The sequence below is a fragment of the Penicillium cataractarum genome, assembly GCF_028827025.1.
Source record: "Penicillium cataractarum strain IBT 29864 chromosome Unknown utg000001l, whole genome shotgun sequence".
Taxonomy (NCBI): Eukaryota; Fungi; Ascomycota; class Eurotiomycetes; order Eurotiales; family Aspergillaceae; genus Penicillium; species Penicillium cataractarum.
Window position 1 is genome coordinate 110801 of NW_026622737.1, and position 15483 is coordinate 126283.

The window sequence follows — 15483 nt, forward strand, 5'->3', positions numbered from 1 at the left end:
CTGTCGCAGTGGAGCATCCTCAAAATGGATTGCATTTGGGCGCACAGGGAGGGCCACGGGAGGCCTATCTGGTACAGTCGCTAGAATTCTTCGAATGATTCTAGCAAGGTCCAATTTTGAGGGTCCGGGTTCATGCGCTGCTCCAGTTTCCCGGGACTGGACAACCCCTCAAAGCAGGAATTCACACGATGGCCATGATCAACCAGGGTATTCTCTCCGTACCCAGGTCTACGGTTCCAATCTGCATCGTGTCAAGTTCTCCCGCGTCAATGGAACTCGGTTGGGGTTCTACATGCAAGCCTTCAGGAAAAGCAACTATACCAAGGCGGAGAGCCCGACCCGACAGACTGGATGGTTGAAGACAGACGTCAAGGGATTTCTGGCTTGCCACAACAATTATTTTCTATGCCCGCAGAAAGTCCCCGGCAACTTGTGCTATCAAAAGCCCTTGACTTCAACCGATTTTACCCCTTGTTCACCTGCCTGCTGAGCCAGAAGATCCTTGCACTGCTCGATCTCGTTGTATGAAAAACAGATTCCCATGAATTTGACCATGTCGGCGGCTATGATAGCTTAATCGTTAACGATCTGTATCAATCGCGCGATGGGCGGCTAGACTTACGCGTGATTCTCCCACCAGCTGTATCGTTCTCATCCCGCCCATTCAAGCGAGTGAATTTGAGAACCATTTCCACCCGCGGCCGTCGGGACGATTGATACATCTGCAAGCGTGCTTGCATATCCTCCGGTCGGGTACCAAGTGGAAGTAAAGTCGCGATCCCGACAGCGTCCTCAATGGCCATCGCTCCTCCCTGACCCATGTCTTTGAAAAAGATCAGTCATCGGCAAAAGTCCAACGTCAAACAGGGGGCTGTGCTTTTCTTACATGGCTGAAAAGGGTGTGCAGCATCGCCTAAAAGAGCCGCATGGCCTGAGATCCAGGTGGGCAGAGCCTCCATGTCAAAGAGTTCCCACACTTTTAAATTTGCATCTGCATGTTCCACCATCTTTTGCACGCCAGGATGGAACTTTGAGAAACCCTGGATAATGGTCTGCCTCTCACCAACTGTCTGCCAGACTAAGAATCGTGACAGTCAGCTCTCTACGAAGCTCACATCTATGGTGTCCTTCCGGTACACTCACTATCATTCTCATCATCGGTATTCACCTCACTAGAAGGCAAAAAGGCACATAGGTTGAAAACCTTGTTATCAGAGCAAGGGTACGCAACCAGGCGGCGATCTTCAGATGCCCACTCGATGAAAATGCCAGGGTCTTTCACAAATTCTAGCGCAGATTCCTCTTCCTTTAACCTATCGGTGGGTAGAATCCATCGGAAGCAGGACTTGCCCACCGGATGTGGACGAGGTGCATCAGGCGCGACTGTACCACGGACTTGAGACTGCAAAAGTTGTCAGTACATCGCCCGAGGCTATTCTCTCGATATCGGTACATACGTGTAGTCCATCGGCTCCGAGCAAAAGATCAGCTTCGAACGTGCGGCCATCATCCAGGGTCACCGACGGCCGGGAACCGCTAATGTTGATGGCGACGATTCTGCATCGAGTATGAAGAGTTGCAGTCTCGAGGGCGCGGTTCTTCAAATGGTTGTGAAGATCAACTCGGTGAACCAAATACCATTCCTGCAGCATGCTACAGCTTAGCATGATAGGAAACATTTTTCGAACGGTGAGTCCTTGTGTCACTTACTGCTTGCCAGGTACCACGAATCCCGGCGAAATCTTTCTTGTATTTCAGCTCACCCTCAGCACTGTAACGATGAATCTGGAGCATTCAGTTAGCGACGATGGAGCGATTGATGAAATGGGCCTGTATCACCTCATTGAGGAGGGTTCCTCCAAATTCCGTAGGATCAACGCCCATCCATTGCAACAGCGCCGTGCAATTCGGGGGTAAATGAATTGCAGCACCGGCCTCCTTGAGAAACCCGGACTTTTCTAGAATCTAGATCTTATTAGCTGGAAGTTTCCCATTCCTTGTTTCCATCAAACACTCACCACAACACGATGGCCCTGCTTGCCAAAGGCAATTGCCGCCGAGAGACCAGCAATCCCAGCTCCAACAATGAGCACATCCAGCGGTCGATCTGTTCCAGTCATCTCTCCAATTTTTCGATCTTCAATTATTCTTGATTTAGAATTAACAAGTTTCGCAGATCTAGGAGAATACATATACTATTCCAGATACTTCTCATGCTTGACACGATTGAAAACGGAAATCTCCGAATGTTATCTCCGACTTGGTGGATACTCTTAGTGAGCCAATTCGGCTTCTCATTTGCTATAGCTTCGGAGCGTGTCAATGATCTACATAGAAGCCGAATTTCTCGGCTCGCCTTGGGAATTATCATTATCCGCACATCTGTATCGGTGTTAGATTATGGTCCATGCTCTTCGGCGTTACTTCCGTCGGAGACTCGGAAGGGGGTCAGGGGGTCTCAAGGTGGAAACGATGTGGTTTGGCTATGTAGGTGCTCCTACTTTTATGGTGTTTGGAGTTTGGCTTTTGCGTCATGTAGAATGAGCATGGAATATCCCTTGAATCTGAGAATAATTCGCATTCAAAGATTAAGATAGAATTTTTTAAAATGCGCCTGTTACTCGCCATATTCTGCCGGCAGTGGTATGTATTCATTCACAGGACTTTCAGGACTGTTGAGACAAACCCTTCACCTTGTCAAATCACAGCCCATAAATATCGTCCCTTTCAAAGGGGTATCGTAGTATGGCTCAATCTCGACAAAACCATGTCGTCGATACAGTCGTTGTGCAGCCAGCATATCCGGTAGCGTATCTAGTCGAATACCCCGGTATCCCAGGGCCTTTGCTTCGGCGAGAATAGCCTCGACGAGTCTATCACCAAGCCTCAGCCCGCGAGTTTCTGGCTGCACATATAGGCGTTTCATTTCACACCAGTGCTCGTTATTGCGTCGCAACCCGACGCAGCCGACAACAGGTTCAGTTTGAGGAGTTATCAAGGGATCAGCTGAAGTCTGCTGCGATGATCCTGTGGACGTGTTGGAAATTTGTGCTCGTGCAATCAACAGCGCACCTCCTTGCGCGGTGACATATTTTCCGGGTAACGAGTTCAGCTCGTCTTCAAAAGATTGGAAGGTAAGGTCGATCCCTAGGGATGCCGCGTACCCAGAAAATAGTGAATGGATGGCAGCGACGTCGGCTGGGAATCGTGCTGGCTCAATGTGAACTGCCATAAAGACGAAGGCCAGAAGGTGACGGTTTAAGTGGTAGGAGATGTATCTGGAAATCAGTGAAGTTGGAATAGTGAATCTATGTAATTATCAAGAAAGATCAGTTAGCCTATCCGAGCGATGACTCACTGGCCCAAAGGTTGTTATCTGATTGCCTTCTATACGATCATTGATTGGTAAATTCAAGAGGTCTCACGTCCTAATACACAGGAAATTGCCAAGACTATTGTTGACAACATCATTATTTAAGAGATCATTGACAGTAAGTTAGCTGTCGCCCATTCTTTGGCTGTTGTGATGCTCATTCCACGCTGGCGATTCCACGTCTTATCCATATCCCACGCGACACCACGCCCCTGGCCAAAGACTGCTTGATATTTAAGTAATCCATTATCCGGGTCTTTGGCAAGAGCAGCCAGTGCATCCTCGACAGTGATAACGTTCCGCTTCACCGGCTTTTGAACCAGGGACTCTACAATGCGAGCCACATCTTCATAGCTGACAGTATCGCCTCCCACGAAGATCGGCCGATCGGCAAAGAGCGCGTCGCTCTCTTCACCCAACACGATTTCAGCCGTTATTCTCCCAATATCCTCCGGCGTGGTGACCGTGACTTGATTCTCCAAACTACCCAGTGCACAAACTATAGCATTCTCCAAGTCAACCACGCCAAACGATGGCTCGAATAAGAAGCTGGTAAACATGCCCGTGGAAATGATAGCCCAGCGGGTCTGCCTCTGCGACCGGAGGAGATCACGAACATCCAACTGCTCATCGAACAGATCTTGCGGCGATCCACGCCCAATAGCATCATAGTCCACGCCAAACTGCCAGGGGACAAAGCGCGACACGTTTGCAGCTAATACAGCCCGAGCGACTTTCAATTGAATGCCCTGGCCAGACACGAACCCGGTACAGCCGATAACCGTGCCATAATGCGCAAATACCGAAGCCAGGGATTCTCCAGAGTCTTCGACAATGTCACCCGGTACCAGGTCAAAACCTAGGCCACGTAAGGTTTCGATTTCTGTCTGTTTGGCGGGGTAAGACGAGTTGATGCTGGCGGGGCGCAGTAAGACGGCTACCGTTCCAGGAGTATGGCGGGGATGCGCAGCTAAACAGCGAAGCACTTGCAATCCCAGTTCACCTGCTCCAATGACAAGGATTCCTGGTAAGGAGGCCATGATATATTTGATGAGCTAGCTGTCAGATTATGAACAACCGATGGGTGGTTTTAAATTGATTCAGGACACTTAAAACGTGACATTTATCCCGTGCCAGGCTAGCCCCCAAGTTGCTGCTTGGTAATACATCAGGTCATTTCGAAAGCCAAGAAGGAGATAGGAATAAAGGAGATGGAGAAAATGGAATTCAATTCGTACGGTAAGCCTTACTAGTATACTAGGTGGCACTTCCAGTTCTTCATGCTGCAGGTATAGTTTCTTTCTAGGCAGAACGTTTCCTCTGGAATACTAGTAGTATTAGTCCCCCAGAATCGTCAAGAGTAAGGCCCTGGGGGCCTAATTGGAAGTGGTGGCGATCCAATCCCCAAGTAAGCTTTCAGCCAGTTATGGTTGTTAATTTGTTCAAGGTGCAGTCGCCAAGAGATTCATGTCAGCATTTCGCTTCGTATGGAAGCATCCCCCAGTTCTAGAGCTGCGACGTATCTTTTTAAGAGAACAATTCTCCCCGCATTGAATCTCACTATCTTTCTCACTATTCAAACAATATGGATCAACTAACTGAATTCCTCGCCAAAAGTCCTCATATCCGCTATGCAACTCCTGAATCACCCGACTTTGAGGAGCTACGATTAGGCTTCCTCATTAACGAAAGCAACATCCCCGCAATCGTCATCCGCCCGCGCTCAGCTGAAGAAGTAGCAGCGCTGATACCTGTATTGACCAAGAACAACTTACAGTTCGCCGTCAGAGTTGGCGGGCATGATATGTTTGGCCGATCTCAAGTTACAGGCAAGGTGACGATTGATCTGCGAGAAATCTCCCACGTCAATGTCGATGTCGAGTCCCAAACTGCACGATTGGGTGGCGGCGTCATCTGTATGGATATGCTGGAAGAGCTGCAGAAACACAATGTGACCACGCCGTTTGCTGTTACTCCATCCGTTGGTCAGGTTGGCTGGGCAAGCTTTGGTGGTTATGGCCTTCTCAGTACTACATACGGGCTTGGTGTAGATCAGATCGTGGCTGCCAAGGTCGTTGATGCAGAGGGGAAGATTCGCGACGCCGATGAAACCATGCTGACGGGTATTCGGGGAGGTGGGGGTTCATTGGGAGTGATTGTGGAAATGACCGTCAAGATCTACCCTCAGGACCAGGTATGGGATAGATTTCTTAGATTTGATCTCGATGTGTCTAACTGATGTCTTTGCAGGTATTGGCCGGTGTCATCTTTCTCAATTCGGAAGACTTGGCTGCTGTGGTCAAACAATTCAATGCCGCTTATAGCCAAGCAAAGCAGGAAGGTCTTCCTTCATCGCTTCATCTATACCAGGCTATTCTAAACGGGCCAGTCGGCAAAACTTTATCAATTTTCTTCATGTGGTCATCGTCAGACCTGGAAGAAGGCCAGCGGTGGCTGTCAAAAGTTTCATCATGGTCACCAGTTGCAGTGAGCACTGTTCAGCCAACCACACACAAAGATTTTGCTGCCTTTGCAAACTCGATCATCCCAACGCATACATATGGAACAATCTTCACGATCAACTTCTACGATCTGACCCCTGAAGTCTTGGATGTTATTGGAACACATGGACCAAGACAGCCCAATAATCCGGAACTGCTGTTTGGAGTCCATGAGCTTCGCCACGATGCCCCGAGAGAGCCGAATCTTGGAACGGTCTTTGATAATCGCTGCGCACACTATTTGATCGAGATCATCCCATTGGGTTCAACCCCGGAGATTCTCGCTGAGGGTATTGCGTGGGGTAAAGAGTTCATCAGCGCTCTGCGTAAAACCGATGATAAGAATATCATACCGTCGACGTATATCTCTTTGACCTCGCCCGAGGAGGTTGACATGAACAAGATTTATGGAAGCCGCTACGAGGTTCTGAAAGGGATCAAGGAACAATACGATCCCCAGAATGTTTTCAACAATACATTGGCGCGATTCTAAAGGAAATCTGTAAAGTGTGTAAAGGATTGGGGAATTTCCATATTGAAATATCAAGATAACGAGAATTAACATAGCTTTAACCACAATATTTCCACCAACCCCCAAGAAATTAAACTCAAGTTAAGCCACCAGATCAACGCCCGTAAAACGCAAGGAGCATATCCCATAGAACTATATACAAGCAATCGGCCGCTTACTGATGAGTAACCGTGAATTGGGTGTCGCTTTGGACTTGAACATCGGCAAGCAGCTTGCCATTTTGCTGGATTTCCAGAATCGCGGCATTGTTCACACCATACTCTCCACCAGCCGCCTTAGCCTGTGCACCGGTAAAGGTGACTTTGCCAAAGTTGGCAAAGGGAACCATAGACGAACCAGAGTTGAAATCCTCGACGATCCACTCGGCATTCTGTCCGCCAAGAGTGGCAGTTGAGGCAGGTGCAGAGAGAGACTTGGTCACGCTCTTTCCGGTCGACTTGTTCTCGATAATCGCGACGCCCTCGCTGGGGGAGGAAGACTGAACCGTAGCTACGATCACGTCGCCAGCCTTGAGGCTGAGGTCAAAATTTTCAGCCGCATTGGGGTACCACTCGTACCAGGCGTCATATGATTTTTGTCCATTGGAGATGTAGGCGTCAATGCCAGTCTGCAGAATGGCGTTGGTGTAGGTGTCACCGTCAATGCCAACCCAAGCAGAAGCAGCTTGGGTTTCGCCCGAGTTATCGGTGGCCTTAGGGTCAGGCACGGTGAATGTTGCCGAGACTTCTGTGTAGACACCACTGGCGGGTGGTTGCTCACGAACGATGCCAGCCCAGTTCTTGCTATACTGGACATTGGCGCCATTGCTCCCTTCCTTGAGAAGGACGGTGTTCTCCTCGCCAGAATTGTCAAACTTGTGAGCGGGAATGGACTGGCGAGTCAAGACACCACGAGCTTCAAGGCGTTCAGCCAGGCCAGGACGAGGCGCTGCCAGAGCGCCAGTTGCCAGGACGGCAGTTGTCATAGCTGTAGTGAACTTCATATTGAAAGAGGCTGTTTGAAGCACGATATAGACTCCCGAAGAAGAGGAGAACGAGGGACAGAAATGTGGCGTGAGATGCGTAGCCTTATTAGGACTCGAGATTTACCTATAGACTTATATACCTTCATTTTGCCAAATGATTGCCGATTGTCGCATGCAGATGTCAGCCGCATGGGGAAGTTGAACTCGTGTCGTCCGGGTCTCCATCATGGGGACTTGGATAGCGGGTCATGGATATTATACCCGCACGGGATGTTCGAGTCTGGGCAGCAGGTTCATTTGAGCTTCCAAGCAGAAATACAGGTAGAAGAACAAAAGGTCTGCTGTTTTAGTCTTGAGATCGTGTTGATCTTGTCCTATTCCGCGACCATTCCCAGTTGAGATGGTCCCATGGCGGGTCGGAGAAAGGGATTTCGCCATCTTGAGCAAACCAGACCACTCACATAGAAAGACTAAAGATACAGAAAGTGCTTACGCATTGTGTTTCTAGGCGCATTCCTCAGGAAACAGTAACATCTGACAGCGGGACTGCGACGGATGTGTGGAAGATCGACGTCAAATCCCGATCTTCGATGGCCACGAGATCCAGCGATTAGGGGGGGTGAAAACTACTGTCAAAAGTTCCATGGTATACAGGTCGTATCCTATTATATTCAAGGCCATCAATTTGTTTGTTTGGTTGGTTGCTGGGTTGTTTACTGTTGGCCACGAAGCCAACAAGCATAAACATTATCTACAGCCGAGTCAAGGGAAATGAGCAGGAACTACCAGAGGTCCATGTCGAACGAAGAGATCACCATTGGATAGAAAGCATGTAGAAACATGCCGCCGGACGAGAAAAAGAAAATCAAATCATGAGGAAGAAGTTGGTTACCAGTCGCTGAGGAATATGGCTAGCGCGCATTCCAACCAAAACAGGTCGTGCTGTACATTCCTCAACGACTCGATACCCGCGATGGTTGGCCCGCTGTGTGCTTCAGCTTACCGAAACCGTACAGAATTGTCGATCCCTTCTTTTCTTTTAAATTCGCCACCATCTCGATTTTCCGAGGCCAGCTCTGTGTATGTATGCGGATTCTTCTAAGTGCTTGAAGACGCCATCGTGGCTCGGCAAGTCAATCTTGCATTAGCGCTCGACAGGGAAGTGCGTCTCGATTGCTTTTCTAAGATGGTCTAGATCCGGATCTGCATTTGCTGATATGAATTTAGCTCGCATCGCATAAATATGGGAGACTAGCTAATTCATGCATCATGATAATTGCCCTGGGGCGCTTATATATTGAGTTCCGTCGCAAAAGATATCTATCCATACCTTCTTTAGTACGATATAACAATCCAAGACAATGGTGCTATAGCATCAACATGGTCAACGCAATTCAATCCAAATTCCAAAGGGTAGGTGCTGCCCGCAAGCTGCCTTGATCATCGCAATCCATGTCTCACTTGTTCCACCTACGATATCGCCATCGTAGGATGCCTTGCTCATCAGGATGTCCTAATTCAAAACTCTGCTCGATTGTAGACATAACTCCGTAGGAGTTAGAGACGGAATCAATTCCTCGACTTTTGGAGATGTATCAGGAAATCTCCATGTTCAAATGCTATGCAAAAACAGTACAACAATAGTATCAATAGTGCAACAGGGTATTCTATACGTCAAAAGCAATCACGGATTTTACATAGGCAGTCGTCGCATCTCATCCAGTGACCAGTACTTGCGCATGTTATCAGCTTTAAGCGTTTGAACCTCTTCATCCAAATGCTTCCACAGCACTCCTCCAAAGCCCTCCATCAGACGCTTAACCTCTTCACGGCGCATATCCTCCTCGCCAGAACGGCATTTCTCGAGATAAGACTCCAATTTCTCAAGACCAGCATGAATCTGCTTATGCTGCTTCAAAAGGTCAAGTTCTTTGCGAAACTCGGGCATTTTCTTCGCAAGAACAGGGAAGATGTGCTGCTCTTCGATTGAGTGGTGGAAATCGAGCTGGGAGCAAAACTGAAGACCCGTCATGATCATTTGACGCGCGGAAAGACCGCCCGGCCGCTTCGCAGTAGAATCGCAGGCGTCCCAGAGCTGATTCCATGCCATTCGAAAGTGATTGTGCTGTCTTACTGTCAATATTCAACCCCTTGCCTAGTGGGGCGGGATCAAATGCTTACGAAGCCCTCCATTTGGTCTGCCATGCGGTTATATGTTCGCAAATCGCCAGCAGACAACGGGGGCAAAGCCCCGTCTGCGCTCTCGGAGCCAGCTGCTTTGGTATTCTTGCCCATCGGAAAGGAAGGTCGAGTTGAGATAGAGAACAGACGTGAAGAAAAGGAAGCCCGAGAGAATGGTGGGGCAATAATTCTTTGCAGGGAGCGCATAGAACGGCAGTTGCGGGTAATCAACTACCGAGTAAGACGGGCAAGAAGCCAACGAAAAAGTGACGAACCGCGTGAAAGCAAAGAAGGTGCAGATAGATGTTTAGATCTGAACGAAAAATTTGGGGCAATGGGAGAGCAGAGATTTCTAATCCGGCACAATTAGCGCCCGCGAAGGCCGATGTGGCGATGACCCCGGACCCAGCTGCTGTGGGCCTATACAAAGTCAGACCGTGATGAACCTTAGCGGCAAGTCTTTCATGGAATCCATTGGTTGGGTCGAATCAGGCTCGATGTATAGATATTGCATTTGTACCAACTAGGTACTAAATAGATCCATATCGGACAATCAGGCACACTGCTTGGTGCGAGATACCTAGAGATCGGCTGAGCCACAAAATATATAATAGAGGACATCCTTCCAGATGGATCCATGCATATCTCTAGGTAGCCTGGGGACCAACGCTAGGTAGTCCATCCTATCCGCGTCATTCAGAAGCAACATTCGTTAAGATACTTAAATTAGAGAAGCCGAGGTTCAATTTGAAGCGATGTAGCAATTTGGAGTCGGACAAATGACCCCTAACCTAAGGTTACGAGGTAGATAGGGTGCCACTAGGGATAGAATTAAGAGACTCATAGAGACAAGAATGCATGCGATGAGAAAAATGAATCATATTCAAGTAGAGATAAGAATGTCCCAGATCTTCAATGGATGTATGCCACCGCGACAATTAAGTCATCGGACACAAATCTAGTACTCACTGGTTAAAGAGAAAGGATCCCGATCAATATAAGCACTTCTTCGGCACAACCACAGCCATGAAAAGGGCCAGATTGCAATTTGACATCCGTGCTAGATGATCTACAAGAAAAAGCACGGGAATATTCGCAATCATATCATATTCAAGCTAAAGTTAGTTTCTACGGTAGAATGTCCCAGATCTTCAATGGATGTATGCCACCGTGACAATTAAGTCATCGACACAAATCTAGTACTCACTGGTTAAAGAGAAACAACGTCCCGGTCAATATAAGCACTTCTTCGGCACAACCGCAGCCATGAGAGGGCTGGATCGCAATTTGACATCCGTGCTATAAGCAGAAAAAAAAAGAAAAGCAAGGGGAGAAGGTAAAAAAATAGAATGGCATTCAACTATGTTAGTCGTACAAAGTCAGAATGTTCCAGATCTTCAATGGACGTATGCCATCGTGACAGTTAAGTCATCGGACACAAATCTAGTACTTCACTGGTCAAAGAGAAAGAATCCCGATCAATATTAGCACTTCTTCGGCACAACCACAGCCATGGAAAGGCTGGATCGCAATTTGACATCCGTGCTGACTGGAGATAATGTTTGCTGAGGAGGTCCAAGGAGGTCAGTGGGAGTTAGCTGAAGGTAGAAGAAAAGTGGTAGATTATTATCAATACACATCGTGGCACCGGTGGCACAAGAGGATCGAGGGATATAATGTAACAGGAGGCCACCGGCGAAGGGGGAATCGAAGATTAGGCAATAAAAGGTCGTAACGCCGTCGAAAAAAGGGAAGTAAGAATATACATCGAATCAGAGCTCCTCGTGGGTAATCGCTGGGGGTCGGAAGTTGCCCGACCGGATCTCTTGCCAGGCCAGGTCAAAGCGAGCACCCAGCAACCAAGCAGCAACCATCTATAATCGAATTAGTCGGGGGCTTGGCAGTCGTAACCCGCAATTTCGTTGACTTACCATAACACCAGCCACGAGGAAGATGATCACACCCATGATAGCCATCAAGAAGTAGAGATCAGACTTGCTGTCTGCCTCCGCCTTGCGCTTCTCGAGCTGCTCTCGGCTTACTTCACCCTTGACACGACGCTGGGCATCCTCGGCCTTTTGAGTAGGGAAGATAGTCTCAATGAACTTCTCAATCTAGAATGGGGGTTAGCAGGATGAACAGAGCAGAAGCCAAAAAGAGAGATGAAGAAAAACATACCTTGCCACAGACAATGCTAATCTTCAGGAAGTTGGGGTCCTTGGGGGTGTTCTTCTTGTGGATGGCGCGGGTCAGGCGGCGGAAGGTCTCGCACAAAACGTTCAAGTTTTGAGTAGACTGGACCATGAGCTCGCAAGCATCACCCTTGGTGATCTTGATGTTCCGCTCGAACATGGCGTAGTTGCGGAAGCACAGCTCAAGGGTAGCAATGGCCATGGACTGGGGGATGGCGCAGAAGTTGAACACACTCTGCTCGCGGAGGCCAGCCAGGTAGAAGAGGCACTCCTCGGCATGCTCCAAAGCATTGAGAATCATCTCAGAGTTGCAGTTCAGAGCAGCCTCCTTGTACTCCGGCTTGAAGAGATCCTCAAAGTTGTCAACGTGCTTGGACCAGATCTCCTTGGGCCAGAATCGTCGCTCATCGTCAAAGTCCTCGCGGATGTCTCGGATGATGTTGGTCTTCTGTAGGAAGAGACCCATAGACTTCTGAAGCTCAGGGCGCTTCAGCAGAGCGGGGTTACCAAACTCGGCCTCAACAAACAGGCGAGTCAGGCCCTCGCCAACCAGACCGGCCACGTAGTAGCAGTAAAGATCGTACTCTTCAACGGTCTTCACGCTAGCATCCTCGGTGGCAGCCTTGACGCAGTAATCTGCCATACCGTTGCCCATTTTATCGGTGATATCCTTGACAATGGCCTGGTAGGCGGGCTTCATGTTCTTAAACTCGACAATGATACTCTGGAACTGAACCAGCAGCTCCCGATCCTTCTCCTCCGGACGGTTCCCAGTGAAGTTCCAGCCATCCTGGGTGAGGAAGTCCTTGAAATTCCTAAGGAGGGGCTCCTTGGTCTCGAGGGGAATGGAGGTATCATCCTCAATGGTATCCAGACCACGGAGGACAAGGTAGAAGACTGTGACAGGGAGGAGAAGCTCTGGGTGGAGCTCCTTGATGACGGCGCTGAAGCTGCGGCTGGTCTGGTCCAAGAACTTGTAGCAAATCCTCTGTGTCTCCGTATCGTCCTTCTCGTTACGCTCATGGGGCGGGTTGTGCCAGACTTTCCTATGAGAGAGGTCTGATTAGCAATGAGCCGAGACGGGGAGCTCCAACTGGGGGGAACACCAACCATTGAATGATCGACCTCAATTGGATCGGGTGGAAAGCGAAATAGATGGCATTGCCAATGAAACCCATTGTGGGTGAAGAAGGACACTAACAGGTCCTGTAAAAAAGGGGAGGGAAGAAAATGAAACCCAAGTGCGAGTCTCTGGTGAGAAAAAGAGGGGAGAGAAGAAAAGTCGTGGAGAGAAAAGAAGCGAAGGTGGGAAAAGGGGCGGAGTCGAAGCTCGCGGAGAAAAGAGATTGCGGTCATGTGACTGCCGGCCCCGTGCCCTCACGAGGCGTCATGCGTGAACTTTGGCGGGGCGCCGGCAGATCAGCTTGGACTGGTGGAAAAAAAAAAGTTACAGATTCTCTGATCTCCCTTGTCAACAACTCAATACTGTGGCTCTTGTGGACATACTGGTCCCAGCAGCTTCTACTCTTTGATCTGATACTTGCGCAGCGCGTTTAGCCCTGCTGCATCCCACGATGGTCGCTGACACCAGCTACTATGATGCCTTGGGCGTCCCGCCGACGGCTACCGAGCTGGAGATCAAGAAGGCCTACCGCAAGCTTGCTATCGTCACTCACCCTGGTATGATACGACAGAGACCTTTTACACTATTGGTCTTCTCACTAACATTGATCAGACAAGAACCCCGGCGATGAGACCGCTCATGAGCGATTCCAGGCGGTATGCGCAGGCTCCCGCACCGAATCATTTCCACGAAGACACTAACACGCGCGCTGACCCTAGATCGGTGAAGCCTACCAAGTTCTGAGCAACGAAGATCTGCGCAAGCGATATGACAAGTTTGGCAAGGAAGATGCAGTGCCCGGTGGCGGTTTCGGTTCGTCCAACATACGGTGATGACCCTGGGTGTAGACACTGTCATGGCTGACTGTTTTATTCTCATACAGAGGATCCTTCGGAGTTCTTCAGCATGATATTCGGTGGCGAAGCTTTTGTCGATCTCATCGGAGAGATCTCCCTCATGAAAGACCTGACCGCGACAATGGATATTACGATGCAAGAGATGGAGGAGGAAGAACTGGCCGAGTCTGCCGAACAGAAGCTCAACATTCACGATGAGGAGGTCAAGGCCGCTGGTGGTGAGCCTTCTGCCGCCTCCTCCTCCAAGGCTGCAGAGGCTGCCGCTGAGGCTTCGGGCCACGAGGCACACGCTCCGCCACCCGCCTACGGCGAGGCAACTGCTCAGAGCTCTGGAACGAGCACCCCCCGACGCTACTTGGGACAGCAGGCTCTGATGGACAAGTCGGAGGAGGAGGCTCGCATGGAGGCAGCTGGCCTGTCACAGGAGGAGAAGGAGCTTCGCAAGAAGGAGAAGAAGAAGGGTTTGTCCAAGGAGCAGCAGGAGCGTCTTGCTGCATTCGAGGAGGAGCGGAGAAAGGCTCGCGAGGAGCGTGTCAACACCTTGGCCAACAAGCTGATTGACCGTCTCAGCGTGTGGACCGAGACTGACAAGGGCAAGGACGTGACGCACGCCTTTGAGGAGAAGATCCGCCTTGAGGTTGAGAACTTGAAGATGGAGTCGTTTGGTCTGGAGATCCTGCATGCTGTTGGTGCTACGTATGTGCAAAAGGGCACCTCGTTCCTCAAGTCGCAAAAGTTCCTGGGTATCTCTGGTTTCTTCTCCCGGCTCAAGGATAAGGGTACGCTGGCCAAGGAGACCTGGACTACCATTTCCACTGCCATTGATGCGCAGATGACCATGGAGGAGATGGCCAAGCTGGAGGAGCGTGGTGGTGAGGACTGGACGGATGAGAAGAAGGCCGAGTACGAGAAGAAGGTCACCGGTAAGATTCTTGCAGCGGCCTGGCGCGGCAGCAAGTTCGAGATCCAGAGCGTTTTGCGCGAGGTCTGCGACCAGATCCTGGGCGACAAGCGGATTCGCCTGGAGAAGCGCGTGGAGCGTGCTCACGCTCTGGTGCTCGCTGGTAACATCTATGCTAAGGTATGGCTACTCATGAAAACGCCCCTTACCTCCTGCAATACATACTAACCACCTCCATTCCAGGCCGAGCGTGACCCCGAGGAAGAGGGTGACTACATGGCCTTTGAGCAGCTGATGGCGGAAGCGATGCAAAAGAAGGGCAAGGATGAGAAGAAAAAGAAGAAGTCCAAGCACGGCCACGAATCCCCGGAGACATCGCCCGTGGACAAGGCTACTGCTGCTTAGATTCCTAATTACTTCATGTCTTAGTCTTGCTTTTCCTAGCCCACCTGTTCTTTCATGTCTGAACATACACAGTGCTTGTTTTTCCTGATTGCACGTCGTTTGAACTCTCCTTTCCTTTCCGCGACGTCCTGGCCTTGATGCTGGATTCGATATTCTCATGCAGTTCGAGTCATAGATTGCCCTTTTACTATATTCCTGAGCTTACGAGAGCCCCTACAATCGATTGCAGAGATAGCCCTTCATTCTGATTTCTGAGATTCATAAAAGGTAGAGCTCGATAGGATGACTATACCTTGGAATTAATAACAGAACGACATTATCAACAGCATATTAATAATTAGGATATCCAAAGTCAAAACCCAAAGGGGGGATCTCTCCACCCAACCACAAGTAAACCATTACTACACCACGCAAGCCCGAAGTCCCGAGACAGCAAACATGCATGTGAATCATT

At 49.5% G+C, this 15483-nt stretch overlaps 8 protein-coding genes across 8 annotated transcripts; 2 read left to right on the top strand and 6 right to left on the bottom strand.

Moving 5' to 3' along the window:
- Positions 1-438: 438 nt before the first annotated feature.
- Positions 439-2120, bottom strand: N7496_000038 (uncharacterized protein; the record flags this gene model as incomplete). Its single annotated transcript, XM_056692969.1, has 8 exons — positions 439-563; positions 623-823; positions 887-1078; positions 1144-1402; positions 1458-1643; positions 1711-1785; positions 1840-1965; positions 2019-2120. The coding sequence occupies 8 exons, from the start codon at positions 2118-2120 to the stop codon at positions 439-441; spliced, it is 1266 nt and encodes a 421-aa protein (XP_056559698.1).
- Positions 2121-2689: 569 nt separating this feature from the next.
- On the bottom strand, positions 2690-3232 carry N7496_000039 (uncharacterized protein; the record flags this gene model as incomplete). The annotated part of the gene is made up of 1 exon (XM_056692970.1): positions 2690-3232. One exon carries the CDS (start codon positions 3230-3232, stop codon positions 2690-2692), a length of 543 nt encoding a protein of 180 aa, XP_056559699.1.
- Positions 3233-3474: 242 nt separating this feature from the next.
- N7496_000040 (aromatic alcohol reductase) lies at positions 3475-4413 on the bottom strand (the record flags this gene model as incomplete). Its single annotated transcript, XM_056692971.1, has 1 exon — positions 3475-4413. One exon carries the CDS (start codon positions 4411-4413, stop codon positions 3475-3477), a length of 939 nt encoding a protein of 312 aa, XP_056559700.1.
- Positions 4414-4958: 545 nt separating this feature from the next.
- Positions 4959-6367, top strand: N7496_000041 (FAD-dependent oxidoreductase; the record flags this gene model as incomplete). The annotated part of the gene is made up of 2 exons (XM_056692972.1): positions 4959-5567; positions 5624-6367. 2 exons carry the CDS (start codon positions 4959-4961, stop codon positions 6365-6367), a joined length of 1353 nt encoding a protein of 450 aa, XP_056559701.1.
- Positions 6368-6560: 193 nt separating this feature from the next.
- Positions 6561-7388, bottom strand: N7496_000042 (A4/G1 family peptidase; the record flags this gene model as incomplete). Its single annotated transcript, XM_056692973.1, has 1 exon — positions 6561-7388. The coding sequence occupies one exon, from the start codon at positions 7386-7388 to the stop codon at positions 6561-6563; it is 828 nt and encodes a 275-aa protein (XP_056559702.1).
- A 1675-nt stretch (positions 7389-9063) lies between these two features.
- Positions 9064-9665, bottom strand: N7496_000043 (hemerythrin domain-containing protein; the record flags this gene model as incomplete). Its single annotated transcript, XM_056692974.1, has 2 exons — positions 9064-9495; positions 9552-9665. 2 exons carry the CDS (start codon positions 9663-9665, stop codon positions 9064-9066), a joined length of 546 nt encoding a protein of 181 aa, XP_056559703.1.
- Positions 9666-11323: 1658 nt separating this feature from the next.
- On the bottom strand, positions 11324-12921 carry erg9 (bifunctional farnesyl-diphosphate farnesyltransferase/squalene synthase; the record flags this gene model as incomplete). Its single annotated transcript, XM_056692975.1, has 4 exons — positions 11324-11425; positions 11483-11665; positions 11730-12789; positions 12854-12921. 4 exons carry the CDS (start codon positions 12919-12921, stop codon positions 11324-11326), a joined length of 1413 nt encoding a protein of 470 aa, XP_056559704.1.
- A 396-nt stretch (positions 12922-13317) lies between these two features.
- N7496_000045 (DnaJ domain protein) lies at positions 13318-15029 on the top strand (the record flags this gene model as incomplete). Its single annotated transcript, XM_056692976.1, has 5 exons — positions 13318-13423; positions 13479-13522; positions 13586-13679; positions 13750-14804; positions 14868-15029. 5 exons carry the CDS (start codon positions 13318-13320, stop codon positions 15027-15029), a joined length of 1461 nt encoding a protein of 486 aa, XP_056559705.1.
- Between the last annotated feature and the right edge of the window lie 454 nt (positions 15030-15483).